At 49.0% G+C, this 19,441-nt stretch overlaps 1 protein-coding gene across 1 annotated transcript in view; it reads right to left on the bottom strand.

The window, feature by feature from the left end:
- The window catches only part of XRN2 (5'-3' exoribonuclease 2), a 111,716-nt gene that overhangs the window by 16,096 nt on the left and 76,179 nt on the right, over positions 1–19,441 (bottom strand). Inside the window, exon 27 of the mRNA XM_054984448.1 lies at positions 8,266–8,402. Within this exon, the coding sequence (XP_054840423.1) occupies positions 8,266–8,402 (137 nt within the window). The remainder of the gene's footprint in view (positions 1–8,265; positions 8,403–19,441) is intronic.

Raw genomic sequence — 19,441 nt, 5'->3', positions numbered from 1 at the left:
CCAGTTGATGTAGGGGTTATGATCGCATAACCACCGGCTCCCCAGGATCAAAGGGTACTTCGCGGTGGCACTAATAACGAAAGATCTTTTTTCCCAATGTTGCCCCATGCCTGTGATGATTGGCATGGTTTCTGTAGTCACTGGATTCATGTTAGTGCCATCCATTTGCTCGAAAATGACCGGTATGTCTAATTCTTTGACAGGGAGCACTAGTCCGTTTACCAAAGCTGGTGCAATAATGTCTCTAGAGCAGCCCGAATCAATGAGGGCTTGTACCCGGATGTGCATCTTTCTGTCGGAATTCACTAAAGTCACTGGTATGAAGAGTATGGACCCATACGGTCGGTTCGGAACCGGAACTGACTGAGGTTTGATCTGCTGTTTGGGTCCTTTCACGACAGATCCATTTCATTTCCCGAGGAGGGGCTTTCTGGATTCTCCCCTCCCACCATCGCCGTTGGATCATATTCCATAACTTCTTCCAGTTCTAGCCCCCTCTCAGGGGGATTTCTTCTCGGCGCTCCCCTACCTCTTGCCGTTCTGGGGGCTGGGGTAGGGCGCGGTGGCGCCGGGTAGGCAGCGGGGGCTGGGCGTCTGAGTTGGAGTAGAGGTCTTTGCACAGGCCGATAAGGACATTGCGCTGCAAAATGACCACTTTGTCCACACTGCAAACACAATCCTTGTTGCCATCTAGCATCTCTCGCTCCACGGATAGCGTAGCCAGCCCCCCGGCTCCCTCGAGCAGGAGTGGAGGAGCGTCTTTGGCCCGGAGGTTGTTGGTGTTGCTCCACCAAACGAACTTCCATCAGACGGTTTTCTACTTCACAGGTCAATTGTATCCACCCTAACAGTGTAGGAGGATTATCTTGCATTAAAGCTCTGTCCAGCAATCTAGGGTTTAAACCCTGTTTAAACATGATAATCTTGGTGGATTCCTCACACCTTGGGCATTTGGCAGCGAGTTGTCGGAATTTTGCGGCATAGTCTCTAGCCGACATGCTGCCTTGCCTGATAGCCTGCAATTCTGTTCGGGCTCTGGTTTCTTCTAGGGGATCCTCATATTGAGCTCGGATTGCGTCTACCAGCCCTTGGAGTGTATCTAACTCAGGGGCCCCCACGTTATACAGTCCTACATACCAGTCAGCTGCTTTGCCTTGAAGACGTGACCCCAGATGTTCGATTTGACTAGCTTCACTTCCGAAAAGATGCCCCCAACGATTAAAAAATTGTACTACTTGTACTAGAAAAAATCCCAATTTGGAAGGGTCCCCATCGAACGTAGCATCCAACTTGACCCAACCCATTGGAAGATCTTGTCGAGGGGCCGGTGCCGGCATTGGATAGACATCGAGTGGGCCGAGTTGTAAAGGGGGTTGTCGTGGAGCTGGCGGCAGCTGTGGTAGAGGTTGCTGCGGGTGCGGTTGCGGCTGGTACGGTTGCGGCTGGCGCGGTGGAGGCACTCCCGGAAGCGGCTGGGGGAGTCCTCTCGGCATAGGTCGCGTTGGCCGAACGGGTGCTGGTTCCCCTCTAGGCAGCGGCTGATGAGGGGCCGGCCGTAATGGTAGCGGATGGGGAGAAATGGGTTGGAGAGGTACCGTATCCCCTCGCGGCCCTGGCGTTGGTCCCGTCCCTGGAATTACTCGAGGTGTGGTCCCTCCTGGTATGCTTGGCGGTTGGTTCGCTTGCGTTGTAGGTGGAGGGGCTACCGGCTGGTCCGCTTGTGTCGTGGTTGGAGGGAGAAGCGGGGCCGCCGGCTGTAGCGGTTCTCCTCCGCCGTTGGTAGGAGTGGTGGGACGGGGATCTCCCGGCTGCGGCCCGTCACCCCCTCCACTGGTCCCATCGTCACCTGGTCTGACCGGTTGGTCAGGATGGGAATCATCTGGACACGGGTTATCTGGGCCGGGTCCTTCTCCGGTAACCGAGTCATCATCTCCCGTCTCTGGTGGCTGCTGCGGCCAGGGTTGAATAGGGCCCCCCGGCCGAGGTAGGAGCGTTTGAAGGTTGGCCAAACTCTGACTGATGTCTGGTAATCCAGCGGGCCGATCACGACCGCTGTCCCCCGCAACTAGCACTGACAGCAGGTGGACGGCACTAGCCAAACTTTCTTCCATATTTATGAGTCTGCTTTCCAAAAGCTGCACTCTATCCATAGTTTCTTCCCCCTCAGCAGCTCCGGCAGTCTGCGAGGTTTGCCTAGTTTCAGTCCGCGATCCCGTGGTGAGCATTTGCTGCCAAGGCAAGGGTGTCTCGTCTCCTCGCTCCTCTTGGGACCTCGCGGCTAAAACTCCTTTTGTCAGGCCGGTGATTGCCGAAATCCCTGAGTCAATGGCTATCGTTCTGCTCTGCAGTTGCACCCACTGGTGCTCACTTACTTCTTGTTGCCCCGACCACGGGGCGACTTCCGCATAATCCCAACTCAGGGTGCCACGGCGGGACGTGTCCCACTCCGATTGTTCGGTCGACCTATTCCAATATAGCCAAGGTTGATCACCGGTTTGCTCGGGGATGGATTCCAGGCTACGCCGACTATCCAGCTGTAAATGCGTGAACATCGCGCTGGCCCTCCTATCCCTCGTTTCCCTTGGTCTCGCACCCCACTGTGTCGGGGTAGGCAGCGACAGCAGTGGGAGAGCTGTGGCCCGAGGCTGGGTATCAGCCCTGCTTGGAGCAAGGGTATAGATCGTTGTAACCGAGGAGTTATTCTCCCTCGGTGCAGGTATTTGAGAGTCCGAGCCTTGAGAGCCGGGGGAGGCATACGGGTCAAACAAAGGATCCCTGACAGGGACAGCTTTGGATTCCGTCTGATCCGGCTTAGGCATTGGAAAATTTGATTGGTAACAAAATGTCAGACTTGTGGCTAGATAACGTTCTTACTCCAGACTACCTCCTGCAATTAGACAACAGTCCATTGTTTCCAAAAGGCTTTTACTGAAGAATTAGTTCATTATAGTCCACGAGCCTGAATACAAAATCCAGGATGGTACATATGCATTGTTACCAATGAAAGGCAAAGCATGAGGAACAGAGTAACAGATCACAGCAGGCCCAACCTCCCCCCACAGTTCTCAAAACAACCCCTTTGAAGCCAGAAGCGCGGAAACTTCCCAAGGCCGGTTCTTGGTGGAACGTCGGTAGCCAAAACAATCCTTTTCTGTGAGATAGCTGCCTGGGAACCTTGGCACCTGGAAGAGAGTACTTAAACACTGAAAGGATTAAAAATGGAGTCGGTTAAGCAAAGGTACACAAGAAAGCAGTCTGGTCCTGACACCAACCTTCCCGGAGTACACCATGAAAGCTATTTTTAATTTTTTAAAAATATATATGAAGTGCCCGAAGTGCCAAAAGTGCAGAATTTCATCAATAAATAGTAATAAATAGCTGTAACAATTCCATCAAAAATCTACAATTTCATGACTGCAAATTCATGATTGTATGAATAATACAACTGTATGAACAATTGTATGAACAATACAATTGTTATTTAATAACAATAAATTTATTGTTATTAAATAATTAATTAAAAAAAGAGAAAAATCTACAATAAATATCTATCAAACTATCATCTCATACATATGAAATCCAATTTTTACAACAATATCCAAATGGTGGGAGAAATAGACAAAACAATTCATTCAACAATAATATTCAACAGTTCATTCATAATGGTGCTCAAAGGCACTCAAGTCAAAATGATCAAATGGTAGTAAAGTCCATCATCCGAAGCTGCAAGACTGCCAAGAGCCACGCCTACGGGTTTTGCCAGCATACATTATCCAATCCCGTTTCGTACAAACACTTCTCCACAGGCATTTTTCTGTTGAGCAACATAATATAATATACTAGCCATTCACGCACTAGTTTGTAAATTTCATTAAATGTCATTATGAACCAACTAGTCACAGCAACTGCTTCAGACAATCTCACTCCACCATATCGGTATTCCAAGGACGGTCTGACGCCGCAGGCGGCTCCTTTAGAACAAGGCAATTTAAACATTCTTTCCCTTAAAGGGACAGCAGCCTAGAGTTTCCTAGCTCCATTCAAAATTCATATTAATAAATAACACGTAAAATCCAGTACTTTATTCAAGCCGTAAGGTGCTAAACTATTCAGCCAAAAGATCCATCGGGACTCTAGCTGTAATAGTTTCTGTTCCGCATTCACATGCTTCGTTGCATCTAAGACCTCCAGGACAGAAACCTTAAAGTCCTTCTGCGTACCATGGAACTTAATAAAATGTTCACCAAGAGGGGCTTCTGTTACTTTATGCCAAATCCTTGACAAGTGCTCCTGAACTCGAAGTTTTAAAGGACAAGTAGTACTGCCAATGTATATCAATGGGCAGCTACATTGTATTAAGTAGACCACATGTGACGTTTTACAAGTAGAGGAAGTTGAAGAATATAAAGGTCTATTTGTGATTGAATTAATAATGGTAAGAGAGCAAATATTACAACTCCCACAGGGGAGATGACCTCTTGGGAGTTATTAGAGGTTTCCTCAAAGGAGGAGTGTACTAGTATATCTTTCAAGTTTTGTGTTTTTCTGTGCTCACCTTGCCTGCTACTGCTCATAGTTGCGGTGGAAGAAAAGGGAACAGGGAATGGCGTTTTACTCTGGAAATGACATAACATTTGGTCAACATTCTAAGTATCCCTCCCAAATCTCTATATTTTTTTTCTACAGAGATTTGGGGGGCTCCTAGAATGTTGACCAGAAGTGATGTCACTTCCAGCAGCTTCCATCCCCACTCTTTCTCACTAAACATTTCCCTTCCAAGTCACCTACTCTTACTGTCATGTATGCAAGCATCCATGCCACTGTTGTGTTCTGCATCTTATGCTGAGAATGATATAAGCATCCATGCCATTATTGTGTTATGCATCTTGCACTGCATCTTAAACACATACAATATTTAACTTTGGCATTATATCAGTATCTTATGCATTTTATGTAAGTCACCTAGACTGCTAATACTAATTTCCAGAGGAGCCAGTGGCCTCTTGTTATCTCTAAGAAATATGCACTTTCACTTCTGAGTGTCCTTGGACTGGAGCTGTAGCTGTGCACTGAAATGTATCTTTTTCACAGGAGGGAATGATTCCACTCTGTACTTTGTCTAGACTAAACTACTCTGTTCCCATGTAACTTTTTGGGTTTTCGCACCTGAATGCAAACGGGCCAGAGGGCAGGAGAATGTCCCCTAGAATCAGTAGTCCTATTGAATAATCACTTCTGCCAACTTCTACCTATGAGTGTACACCTGAACTGAATAGATCTCTGAATAAAGTTTCTTCAACCAATGCACCTACATGCTTGCTGTGAGGGGCTTGGGGGGGTGGGTCTAACTGCCAGGGACTGCCACCCTAGGACTGACACACTAACCTGTAAAAAAAAATCCCAAGAGCTAAAAACCCACCCCAAAAATCTCCCAGGCACAGACCTGGCAACTCTACTGATCATAGTTCTTTGGAACCACACCTCTGTCTTTAGAATCATGTACTTTTCATGGTAAGAACGGGATGGATGGATTTGGGATTAGGATAAATTTTGTTGGTAATGCTGCCTTTAGATTCTTTCGTCAGCACTTCCACCACCACCACTATAAGCTTATTTCCTTTACAGTTTCTAAATGCGGCTCTAAAACATTTGCTGTGGAGTGAAACCTGGCACAAGAAACCTTTACTGAAAACTATTTGTTTCTCTGTTGAAAACGAAGTTGAAAACCCAGGGTCCATCAAGGTCAGTATTGTCTACTCAGACCAGCAGCGGCTCTCCAGGGTGTCAGGGTGTCACATCACCTGCTGCCTGACCCTTTCCACTGGAGATGCTGGGGATTGAACCTGGGACCTTCTGCATGCCAAGCAGAGGCTCTGCCACTGCCCCTCCTCCATGCAAAGGAACACAGTCGGCTTGGAGTATTGCAGATAAACACAATTCATCAAAATTCAAAAGGGTAAAAGTTTGACACCAACTTTTCACCAGCCATTATGTTTTCTAAGAAAATTAACTGAAAGAAGGGGCATAAAAATGACTAGACACAGCGGCTTCCACAAGGGACTGACCACTAGAGGAGTGACAGTTACTTATTCTTTTCGTTGAAAATGTAAGCAATTCCTGGAATGATTTGAGCCACCCTCTCCAGTTACGACTCAAGTGATGCTTTGTGTAATCAGCATAGCAATCAAAGCCAAGGCTTCATGTTTACTGATTGGAATATGTCTTTTTTCTGATTAGTGGAAAGGCAGTTAATTGAGAAGTTTATGGACTGAAATGAAAGTAATAAAATCAGATACTGGACAACAGCAACCAAACCTGCCATTCTCCTAGAATACTATCAGACTCCACTCGACTCCCTCCAACTATCAGCATACAATTACTCATCATCTGAAAATTGGCACATCAGGGTCAAATCGGGGAACAAGACTCCCACCCCCCACCCCTGGTGTGAGTTTAGAGAGCTTAGATTGGATTGACTATCAACCGGCTAGACTCCAGTTGTGATTCACATGTAACAAGACCACCTGAAAAAATACATAGCCTCTTTCACCAAGCCCAAAAGGTTAATTTCTCTGCATTTCTTCAAAAGGAAGGAAGGAAGGATCAAAAAGAACAGAAAAAACAGAAAAAGGAACAGAATAATTTTGCCAGATAATTTTTTCAGATTAAAAGGTTAGCAGGAATTAAAATTTTCAGATTAAAAAAATTAGCAGGGATGAATATTCCTATTAGCAAGGATGAATTTTATTATCAAATATTATTTCTTCAAAAAGAACAGTCAATGGGGAACACAATTTATACTGGGCAATGTCAGGCCACAGTTCACATCAACTGTGTGTGTCCTTAAAATGCTCCCCAGTAACCTCTGCAATAAGTATTCAGCAGTCAAGCTGATGGGGAAGGAATATCCCGAAAGCAGAGAGCTGCTTTTTTTTAAAAAAAGTGGGCTATACATTTTAGAAAGTTACTTTAGCACAGAATTTCCTTGAATTGGTAGTTGTAGAGCACTAATTTGTTTATTTATGTCATTTATAGTCTGCTTTTTTCACTGAGACTCAAGGCGGATTACACAGTGTGAGATTAGTACAGTAAACATCAGGAACATTTCCATAAACAATGCCATAGGGTAAATAGGTACAAGTTCACAAAGACACAGGATTAGCAGGAATCCAATACAATATAGTGGGGAAGTCTATGGTTCCTAACTCATTAGCGGATCATCTGAGATCCCCTCCCTACAATACAGCCCTCCTATCTGAGTAAAAAGCCTTCTTGAATAATTCGGTTTTGCATCATTTGCAGAAAGCCAGGACAGCAAGTTCAGAATAAGCAAAAATCATTCTAATACTTTTATTATATTTATTTACCTTGTATATATACCCCACCTTTCTCCCCAATGGGGACATAAAGCAGCTCACGTCATTCTTCTCTCCTCCAATCATCCTTACAACATCCTCGTCAGACTGGTTAGGCTGAGACTGTGTGACTGGCCCAAATTCACCCAGCGAGCTTCCGTGGCTGGCGGGGATTTGAGTCTGGGTCTTCCAGATGCTATTCTAACACTTTAACAACTACACCACACTGGCTCTAGCATTCTTTAATATAATTAATAGTGTTTTAGACACACACTATATCTGCATTCTTTACAACAGTCCTGTAAGGTAGTCTGGTATTATCATATTTCAGATAGGAAGCTGAAACTTGCCTAAAACCACCAAGCAAGTTTCTGATTTAGGTGAGACTTAAACTGGGCACTTCCTTGGTCACCTTTTAAGCCACTGTACTACGCTAATTTTTAACCTGGTTTGTGAGAAATTTTATTTACTAAAATATTTATACCACCCTTTCCCTTGGGGCTCCAGGAGGTGTGCAAATTCAAGATTAAAAGCATACGACAAAACCCCTTAATCCCTCTCCCCAAGAAAACAAGCCATTCCTCACAGCTACAAAGGCCTCACAGTGCCTCCTAAAAACTTTTAAAGGTAGCGCCCTCCATCACCTCCTCAGGGAGCCCATTCCACAACGTGGGAGCAGCTCTAGTAGATGCCTTGTGGGTCACCCTAGTTGGTGCATGGGGATGTATGGAGAAGACAGTCAAGCAGTAATCTGTTAAAAGCAGTGAAACAATCAAAGAACAATTGTGCTGTACAACAGGAGAGCTGTCCTTGTTTTAACAAATGCAGAAGAGAAAAATCAACAAGATTCCATCCAATTCCACTGTGACCTGGCCAAATGATGAAGCGGAAGGGTAAATGAAAAGCTTACTTGCAAGCAGCTTTGGGATCTGTTGGGGTCTGCTCAGCAGGGGTCTGTAGGAGCTTCCTTGATTGTAAGTTCCTGGAGGACCAATGTTGCTGTAAACTCCACTGCCGGACTGTCCTCTGTCCCTTGACATTGAATGGCTGCATTACGGGGAGAGAAAACGAAATGAATGAATGTATCCATGTTCAGTGAAATTTAAAGTCAATCATGTATACTACATCGGTCATATTCACGTTTCTCTAGGCTTAGAATCACAGAGTTGGAAGGGACCTCCAGGGTCATCTAGTCCACTCCCCTGCGCAATGCAGGAAATTCACAAATACCTCCCCCCCACCCCCCACCCCAGTGACCCCTGCTCCATGCCCAGAAGATGGCAAAACACCATCAGGATCCCTAGCCAAACTGACATGGGGAAAATTGCTTCCTGACCCCAAAGTGGTGATTGGCTTTACCCTGGGCATGTAAGAAGGGGTCACAAGAACTAAGCACTGATATAACCCTTCCTGCCCTCCCTCTCATGATCTGCCTAGATTCTCAGAATCAGCATTGCTGTCAGATGGCCATCTAGCTTCAGCTTAAAAACCTCCACCGGAGATGCTTGCTTCCATTTGATCCATATTACTGGGTCTGAATTAACTTTGGATCTTAGAATTGTTTATGAGAAGTTGGTGGTGGTGGAGAGTGCTGTCAGGTCATAGCTGGCCTACAGCAACCCCTGCTGGGGTTTTCAAAGCAAGAGACAGGCTGTTGCCTGCCTCTGCATAATGACTCTGGTCTTCTTCAGAGGTCTCCCATCCAATTATTAGCCAAGGCCAAGCCTGCTTTGCTTCCAAGATCTGACGAGGTCAGGCCTGCTGGGAGAAGTTACCAGCCTGCATATTTTTCCTTGTTTTAGTGCTCTGAGTTTAGCCTTGAACGAGATAACCAAATGTATTGTTTGCTGTAAAAAGAGTTATGAATATTTGGTTCAATGCCCAGAAAAATCCCAGGAAGAATAGCATGGAATTGGCTATTTGTGTTTAATTGGAAAGTACTACTGTATACTCAGAGTAGAGTCATGTTTGGCTGGGAAAAGTAAAGCGATGCAGTAGAGGAATTGATATCCCAGCTTTCTGTCCTCACAGGGGCCACCAAGGTGGCCAACAAATTAAAACATACATAACAAAACCACATTTTAAAACCATTAAAACCAACCAAAAAGAACACCACAAGGTCATTAAGACCATCTTGCTATCTACCCGTGGGTGGAAGGCCGAAAGAGCAGCAAGATAAACTTTAATAGAGGAATTGGACAAGCCCTTATCTTTTAGGGTTAACAGGAATTCTAGTATGTCTGAAATCTGACAATTAAATGTGTCCAACTCCTTAAGTGTGACCCACCAAACAACCCTTTTCCATTTAAATGCATAGGACTTTCTAGTATTTGGTCTCCTCGTGTTCAGCACAACCTCTGCTACTCTAGCAGAAAGTGACCCTAGTTCCCTATAAGCCACGCCGTCAGCCTCAGTCTGGGTAGGTTGTGAAACCATACTCCGTCGTGAGTGATTAGATCCAGCTGAAGACCAAACTGATGGCATCATCCCTTGGCTAGATGGAACACATGCTGGAACCAAGCTTGTCTGGGGCAAAATGGTGTTATTAATATAACATGAGGTTTTTCCACCTGAATTTTGCTCACCACTTGAGCAATTCGTGGGAAAGGAGGGAAAGTGTAAAATAGATGCCCCATCCAAGCAATCTGAAATGCAACTCCCAGAGAATGGCGACCCAGACCTCCCCTGGAGCAGAAAGCCAATGCTTTCTGGTTCCCTTCTTTCGCAAAAAGATCTACTTCCAGACAACCCCATTGTTCGAACACTGGTTCCAGGTATACATCTGGACCACTCGTGATTCTCCGACTTCAGTCTGCCCAGAGAGTCTGCTGTTACATTTGTCGTGCCCGGAACGTGAACTGCTTGTAAAGAGACACCCCTGGGGATGGCCCAATCCCAAATGCTCATGGCCTCTTCGCACAAAGTCCTGGACACTGTATCTCCCTGCTTGTTCAGACAGAACATGGCAGTGCAGTTGTCCGTAAGGACCTGAACGTTCTTGTCCTGGATGGTATCTGCAAACTCTCGATATAAACGCTATACGTATGGCACATAACTCCAGAACATTAATGTAGAACTGTCTCTCATGGACAAGCCATTCCCCATGCGCAGTCAGGGTCCCGCAATGAGCACCCCATCCCGAAGTTGAGGCATCAGTAGATATGGACACATGAATCTGAGGGGCCTCAAAGTTTATACCCCTCAGTAGGTTTCTCTCCTCAGTCCACCAGGACAAACAGCACATAACCCTTTTGGGAACAGAATATCTCTTGTTCAAACCCCTAGTTTCAAAATCTCGTACAGATGAGAACTATAATTGAAGCACCCTCATATGTAATCTTGCCCAAGGGGTGAAGAATGTAGTCGCTGCCATCAAACCAAGTAATGTCTGGATGGTCAAGGCAGATTGAAACCTACAGAGTTGGAAACGATGTATGAGACCAGAAATCTGTCTGTCTCTCTCAATCGGGAGGAACCTCAGTTCAGTGCGCCATCTAACACTGCCCCTATAAACTGAACCTGTCTAGATAGAATAAGGGAGGATTTCCTAAAGTTGACAATTAGACCCAATTTGTGACATGAAGTCAGTACCAATGCTACAAAATCCTGCAAGGCCTCCGCTGACGATGCGGTAAGCAACCAATCGTCTAGGTAGGGGTAAGGAAGCAACCCTGCCTCCTGAGGTGGGCTACTATAACAGTCATACACTTGGTGAAGACCCTAGGAGCCGTAGAAAGGCCAAAGGGCAACACTCGGTATCGATAAACGTTGCCATTACAAACAAAATGTAAGAATTGTCTGTGTGAGGGGTGAATTGCTATATGAAAATAGGCATCTTTTAAATCTAAGACGGCAAACCAAGCACCCTGTGGAAGTGGCTGTAATATGTTCAGCGTCACCATCTTAAATAGTTTCTGCTGAACGTGCTTGTTAAGCCTCCTAAGGTCTAAAATAGGTCTAGCACCCCCATCTTTCTTAACGACCAGGAACATGTTAGAATAGAACTCTGACAGGGATTCCCCTGGAGGGACCTGTTGTATCGCCCCCTTAGCCAATAATTGGTCTACCTCTGCCAGTAAGCCCTCCAAGGAGGAGCCTGATACATTATTGGGTACAGTCTGAGACAGGTAACATTTGAATTCAACTTTATAACCAAACTGAATGATAGTTAACACCCATCTATCAAAAGTTATCTCCTCCAAAGCGGAGAGGAAGTTCACCAACTTATCCCCCAAAACAACTGACTGTTCCAGCTCTAGTCAAAACTGTTTTTGTCTCGAAGCCTCCTTGCTAGGAGGAGGTTGTTGGCTTTGTCTGCCATGGTTGTTAGGGCGTCATCTGTGCAACTGCCCCTGCTGAGATTGTTGGTGACGGTAGCCGTACTGAGGATACGGCTGGTATCGAGCAGATTGCCCTCTGCAAGACTGCTGATCTAGGCGCTACTGTCGGTAAGGGTAGCGTTGGTTAGGCAGATACTTAGGGAGTACACCATACGAACGGGCAGTTAGGCGATCCTTCCTCTTTTGAGAGAGGTAGTAGTCTGTTTTGGTGGAAAACAGAGTAGAGCCTTCAAATGGCAAGTCCTCTATTTTGCTCCTTGTCTCCAAGGGCAAGGCTGTGGTACGCAACCAAGCATGACGACAAAGAACAACAGAGGATGCCAATGCTCCCACAGATGTATCAGCGGCATTTCAACCTGCATCAATCTGCTGTCTAGAGACTTTCAACGCCTCCTCTTGAATGAGCTTTGCCAGGACCTTCTGATCCTGGGGTAACTTATCAATGAAGGACGACAGGCGACTCCATAGAAAAATCTGATAGGCTCCCATGATCGCTGCATAATTGGCAATTTTTACATTCATGGCAGCCAAGGAGTACAACTTCCTGCCTAAGGCATCCAGCTTTCTACTCTCCTTGTCAGAGGGTGTATGGTAAGAGCTCTGACGCTGTCGAGACTGCATCTCCTCTGTTACTAGCAACGAAGGAGGAGGGTATTGAAATAGAAAGGCACAAATGTCTTCTCTATTCTTGCAGAGGCCTTCCAGCCTCTTGGACATAGGTTGTGTAGAAGCGGGCTTCTTGCATATAGCGTTGATAAGATCTACAAACCCCTCTATGATCAGAAATGCCACAGTAGAGGGATTCCCAGAGTAAATGTGTTTCAGGATTTTATCCTTGGGTTTGGGGTCGATAGCTGTCACCTCGATCTCTAAAGAGCAGGCCATCCTAAGGATTTGTTCTGTGTACATTCGGTAATCCTCAGTGGGAGAAACCTGACTGGATCTGACAATGACCTCATCGGGAGACAGATCCGATACTGGGTTAGGGCTCTGCTCCCTGCTTCTGTCAGACAAGCGGTAAGAGAGAACCGACTCTGGAATGTCATATGATGGCCTCGCACGCCTACGCTCCTCGAAAGTCTCAAATCCCGAAGCAATCAAGTGAGTGCGATAAGGCTCTCCCAGGTCAAGTCCATATCTGGAGAGGTGTGAGCAACAGGATCCGGTTCTTGGTGAAGCCCGATGGTGTAATTCTCATTCAGATTGCCAAGGTTCATCTGACATATAGCCCTCTTGGAGTTCGCCCTCCTCAGTCAAGAAGCGATAAAGAGGGGAGGCTGGTCGAAGAGAAGGCGTGCGTGGTGTTGAAACCAAGTGCTTTGTCTTGTGTTGAGCCTTCTTATGAGCAGGCTTGGACAGCTCCTTCAAGCGTTCTTTTGACTCTGAACACCTCGACTCCAGTTGCCTCGGCTCCGATCTGATTGGATCCGCATGTTTCGGATCCAATCTCTTCGGATCCAATCTCTTCAGTGACTTAGGCTTTGAGCTAGATGGTCGAGACTTCTTCTTCGGTTCCGAGGAACTTGATCCCGGGGTCTCCTTGTCCTCATCTGACCATCTCTTCTTCTTCTTAGGAGCACCCAAAGGCATCGACTCTGGCACCATCACAGACCTTGTCAGTTCCGTAACAGATCTGGGGACGCCATCAATTGATGGGACGGATGACGGATCCGAAGTGAGTCAGCCGGAGGTAGGGAGGCTTTTTCGAGGGCCTGAATAGCTGTCGTCCCTGCGGACGCTAGGGGAAGAATCTTTGGGACATCAGACGCTCATGGCACATTTCCACAGGAGGGCCTTAAGGTGCTTCGCTTTTTCTGCCCTGGCCTTGTGGGTGAACGCTCTACAGTGCTCACAAGTCTGCACGTTGTGGCCCTCGCCCAAGCACTCCAGACAGATAGAATGGCTGTCTGTCTTGGTCATTTTACTAGCACAGGAAGCGCAGTTCTTAAATAAGGCTGTATCAGCCATCTTACAGAAAGCTCACCCACTAGGCCTAGAAGAAAAACAAAGTCAATGACGAGGGGATCACACTAGAACCTTCTCTACTGGCAGCAAAAAAGGAATTGGAGGGTCGGGGGCACCACCTCCCAGTGTCTTTCAGAGGGAAGTTGCACTCATTCGCACTGGGAGGCGAGGGCCCCTAGTGGACTAAGCTAGAAAAAGTTTCCGATCGGTAGGCCTGCACATGCGCAGTCCCCATGTGGGACTGCACAGAAGATGGACAATGAACAAAAGCTCACACTTTAAGACCCACACAATCATAAATGTCTGACCAGGCTTAGTGCTGGACGTTACTGCACCTGAGAAACTCTTAAACAGGGTTAACATACCTGTAACTTATGTTCATCGAGTTCTTCTGTGCTGACACACATGGGGACTGCGCAGGCGCAGGCCAGCCGCCGGAGAATTTTCTATAGCTTCTATGGCTCCGAAGGGGCCGTTTGTCGCGCGCCTCAGCGACCGTTTTCCTGCCCAAATGGTCACATGCTCCTCCAGCGACCAACGGCCCCCTTCCCTCAGTTCTCCTTGCCGCCGCTTGACCAATACACTTTAGCCATAACACCTTAAAAATACCAATTCCCGTTACAGCCATCACATTGTCGTGCATTGGAATTCACAGCGGGGTAGGAGGGAGGGTTGTGTGTCAGCACAGAAGAACTCGATGAACATAAGTTACAGGTATGTTAACCCTGTTTTCATCTTCGTTCTTCTGTGCTTCCACACATGGGAGTGTACCAAGCTTCACATAATAAGGAAGGTGGGGTGAAATCCAACACAATTTTATTACAGAACAACAACAACAACAACAACAACAACAATGTATACATACATATATACATTTCTACAAGCTGTGCAGCAATATATACGCACTCAGTATTTACATATACACACACATAAATATATATATATATACATATTCATATACACAGCATATCACCCAAGGGTACCCAGCAGGTACGCAAGGAACCCCATCCAAGACTCCCCTAGGAAAAAAGGGAGTGCAGGACAGCCTTGGCCACAGATACATCCTGCTCCGCATTGGCATCTATGGCATAATGCCTTACAAAGGTGTCTGCAGAGGACCATGTGGCCGCTTTGCAAATGTTAGCTAGAGGCACACCCCTGAGGAGTGCCGAGGAGGATGCTTGGGACCGCGTGGAATGGGCCCTGACATGAAGTGGGCAAGTCACCCCAGCTAGGGAATAGGCCTTGCTAATGGCCGTCACAATCCACCTAGACAGGGTCTGTGAAGAAGCCCTGTTACCCTTGTCCTTGGCCCCAAAGCACACAAACAGGTGAGGGCTCAACCGGAATCCTTTCGTCCTATCCAGGTAATAGGCTATGGCCCTCTTCAAGTCTAGGGAATGGAGGGCCTTCTCCCCCTTCGAGGAAGGGTGAGGAAACAACGCAGGCAATGCAATATCCTGCGAGAGGTGGAAAGCGGACACCACCTTAGGCAGGAAACCCAGGCAGGGACGCAGGACCACCTTGTTGGGATGAAATAACAGGAAGGGCGGGTCAGATCGCAACGCAGACAGCTCACTGACCCTTCTGGCCGATGTTACAGCCACCAGGAATGCCACCTTGTACGATAACATGTCCAAGGGGCAGGTTGCCAGAGGTTCGAATGGAGGCAACATAAGACGTGAAAGCACCAGGGACAGCGACCATTGAGGCACCGGTGCCGACACAGGTGGGTAAAGGTTGAACATGCCCTTAAGGAACTGACGGGATTTTGGGTGAGAAAAAACTGTACCACCCTCAACTCGGGTGTGAGCAGCAGAGATAGCTGCCAGGTGGACCTTGAGAGAGGAAACCTTCAAGCCCAGGTCCCTCAGGTGACACAAGTAATCGAATATAACCCCTAGGGGGCTGCTGGCAGGCACCACTCCTTTAGCAAATGCCCAAACCTCGAACCTGCGCCACTTGGCCGCATAAGAGCGCCTAGTGGATGGTCTGCGAGCATTCAGGAGGACCCTCTGTACCTCCTCCGAAAAACCTATAGGGGAGGAACGATCCACCAAGCCGTCAAGTGCAGCTTCCTGGGGGCGTGATGGACTAAGCTCCCGTTCAGGAGAAGGTCTTGCCGAGGGGGCAGACTCACATATGTCCGTTGGGACATCCGCAGGAGCTTTGGAAACCAAACCTGCCTTGGCCAAAAGGGGGCCACCAGGATGCAGTCCCGTCCTCCTCTATCTTGCACAGGACCCTGGGAATCAAGGGAACGGAGGAAACATATAATGCAAGCCCTGAGTCCACGTACACTGGAAGGCATCCCCAATAGAGAGGGGGTCGCTCCCTGCCCTGGAACAGAACATTTGGGCCTTGGTATTCGCCGCTGTTGCGAATACATCTATATCTGGACGACCCCACATCTGGAAGATCGGCCCAACGCACTCTACGTTCAGTTCCCACTCGTAGTCCAACATAAGGACCCTGCTCAGGGCATCCGCCCGGGCATTGTCTGACCCTGCCACGTGTATGGCCCGAATTGTCACGCCATTCCTGATTGCCCACTGCCAAGTGAGCGTGGCTTCCCTGCAGAGCGCCATGGACACTGTGCCCCCCTGTTGATTTATGTAGTACATGGCAGTCGTGTTGTCCGTCTGTACCAACACCTGGCGATTTTTCAAGAGTGCTGTAAGGGACACAAGTGCAAAACGAATGGCTCTTAGTTCAAGCACATTAATATGGAGGGTCTTTTCCCTCTCAGACCAGACATCTTGCACACAGACATCACCACAATAAGCCCCCCATCCCAGCAGAGAGGCGTCAGTGGTAACCGTGACGTCAGGATGCTGATAACCAAAAGGGGTCCCTGTAAACAAATGGTCATCAGACAGCCACCAGTCCAAGGAGGATAGGATGACCCTTGGAATAGAGAATTTGAGGGACGGAGGATGCTGCTGAGCATCGTACCTCCGCACAAACCAGTTCTGGAGAGGGCGCATATACAGCCTAGCGAAGGGGACCACCGAGGTAGCCGCTGCCATATGACCCAATAAGCACTGGATAGTGCGCACGAATTGGAAACGGTTCCTCTTAAACATGGACACAAGACCCCTTAGGGACCTAGCTCTCTCCAAGGGGAGCAAAGCCTTACCCTCCATGGAGTCCAAAAGTGCACCAATGTAGGAAACCTTACAGGTGGGCACCAGCTTGGATTTTTCAAAGTTTACCAAGAGCCCCAGGCGTTGACACGTGTTAAGTACTAAGCCAATGTCCTGCACCAGCCTAGACTCCGACTCAGCCACAATGAGCCAGTCATCGAGGTATGGAAAGATGGTACAGCCCTCCTCCTGAAGGAAGGAGACGACGGGGGCCACACATTTCGTGAACACTTGTGGGGCAGTGGATAGGCCAAAGGGAAGCACCTTATACCGGAAAACCCTTCGCCGGTAAACGAAGCTCAGGTATTTCCTGTGCTCTTCCCGTATTCCCACGTGAAAATATGCGTCCTTCAAATCAAGGACCGCAAACCAATCCCCCTGTTTCAGCAAGGCAATCACAGTCGCCAATGTAACCATTTTAAATTTGGTCACCTTGAGGAAGGCATTAAGGCCCCTCAGATCTAAAATGGGACGTAAGCCCCCATCCTTCTTGGGAACCAGGAAGAACCTAGGGAAGAACCCCGTCACAGAGTCCTCATAGGCCAATTCTTCCACAGCCCCCTTGGCCAAGAGCGACACGATTTCCGCATCCAGCTCGGCCATAGTGTTATTGACAGCTGTCAGGGGTGAACTGCACCTAGGTAGGTCAATGAATTCCAGCCCGTATCCCTTATCAACAATTGTTAAGACCCATGAGTCAGATGTTATTGACTCCCACTCAGCGAGGAGTGGACTCAGTCTGTCTGAGAAATTTGGGGATACGGCTGGCGCGACCCGTCAGTACTGCCTCCCGGCACCCTGCTGATCTCTCTGCTGGGCCGGTGGCTGTGACGGGCGAGGCTTGAAGGATCTACGCCTCCTCTGTTGCTGTGCAGGAGGATAGGTACGCTGCGGGTAGGCAGGATACTGCTGGTAGCCCGGCCGCTGCTGCTGGTATCTGCCTTGGTAGTGGTAAGGGCCATACCGGGGAGCGTACCGTGGCTTGGAGGTGGGCTTGTCCGCAGGAGCCAGCCCCAAGGACCGCGCCGTCTGCCTATCCTCTTTTTTATTTTTTAGGGTCTCGTCGGTGGACTTGGAGAACAGCGAGTCCCCTTCAAAGGGCATGCTCTCCACCCTGGAACGCACCTCCTGAGACAGGGCGGTTGACCTCAACCAGGAGTGGTGCCTGAGGACCACCGCCGAAGCCATTCCCCGTGCAGCAGTGCCGGCAGCATGGCTCCCCGCGTTCATCTGCTGCTTGGACAGCCGCACAGCCTCAGTCTGCAGCAGGGATACCACCGCTTTCTTTTCAGGTGGGAGGTCTCCAACATAGGACGCCAACTTCTCCCAGAGATAGAGCTGGTAACCAGCCATGATGGTCTGGTAGTTGGCGATCCTGAGGCCCAGCGAAGCCACCGTGTATTGCCGTCTGCCAAGTGCGTCAAGCTTCCTGCTCTCTTTGTCAGCTGGCACAGAAGTGTGGCCTGAACGCCGGGGGTGGAACTCTTCCGTGACCAGTGAGGAGGGTGGAGGGTGTTTCACCAACGCTTGCCAGGTGCCCTGTTTGATTTTATAAAGCTGCTCAATCCTCTTGGATGTTGGAGGCTGGTCACAGGGCACCTTCCACACCCTATCCACGATCTCCTCAATACCCTCCTGCATGGGGAAGCCGATGGACGCCGGGTTGTCTCCGTAGATCCTTTTCAGGAGCTTGTCCTTGGTCTGGGGGGTCGCCGATGAGATGTCCATCTCCAGCGCCTGAGCCATCTGTGCCATCTGGTCTGAGTAGATTCTCAGGTCCTCGTATGGTGAGCCGGTACACGGCACCACGTCGTCGGCCGGCGAAGGCTCAGACCAGGACTCAGAATGGTAGTCCCCCAGGCTCTCCACTTCTCCCTCCTCGGAACCGTGCCGTGAGTCCTCACCCTGGATCGGTGGGGGGAACCACGCTTGCCTCGACGTCGAAGGCCTCGGTTCCGAGCCGGAGAAACCGGCGGGTGCCCCTTCCCACTGGCAATGGTACGGCGGGGGAAGATAGGAGGCCTGGCGGTGGCGGGATGCGACCGAACGGTCGGAGCCGACACTCCCTCCAGACCGACGCCGCTCACGGCTGGCAGCAGAGGGAGAACGACGGGCAGGCGATGGTCGACTCCGACTTGGTCGTGGGCTCGGTTCCGGCCCTGGAGAAAACTCGGCCGGCACCACCTCGAACGCCGTCGGTTCCGGTACCGGCTCTGAGACCCCCTCCGGCTCCGGGGAACCCAGGTGGGGAGAAGGCGTGCGAGGGAGTACGACGACGTCTTCCTGTGGCGCGGGACGCGGCGACCGGTGGCGATGCTTGGTCTTCTTCTTCTTGGCCGGTGGCTCCGAAGAAGACCTCGGAACCGACGGGCTCCTCGACGTCGCAGCGGACCTCGGCTTCGAAGTGGACCTCGGCTTCGACAGCTTCGCTCTGATCGGAATCGAGCCGGCCGTCGGTTCCGAACGGGGACTCGGCACCACGATCCTCGGTTCCGAAGCTGGTCTCGGATCTGACCGGGTAGAAGACGCGCTTCGGGGCGGCCTTGCCGATCCCTGCGCCGGTGAGGCCGCTTTCGACGCCAAGGTACTTGGGGGACGCGATTTCGACCCCGACCTCGCGGAAGCCACTGAGCCC

The sequence above is a fragment of the Eublepharis macularius genome, chromosome 7 (assembly GCF_028583425.1).
Source record: "Eublepharis macularius isolate TG4126 chromosome 7, MPM_Emac_v1.0, whole genome shotgun sequence".
In the NCBI taxonomy this organism is placed as follows: Eukaryota; Metazoa; Chordata; class Lepidosauria; order Squamata; family Eublepharidae; genus Eublepharis; species Eublepharis macularius.
This window is presented reverse-complemented; position numbering and strand designations above follow the sequence as displayed.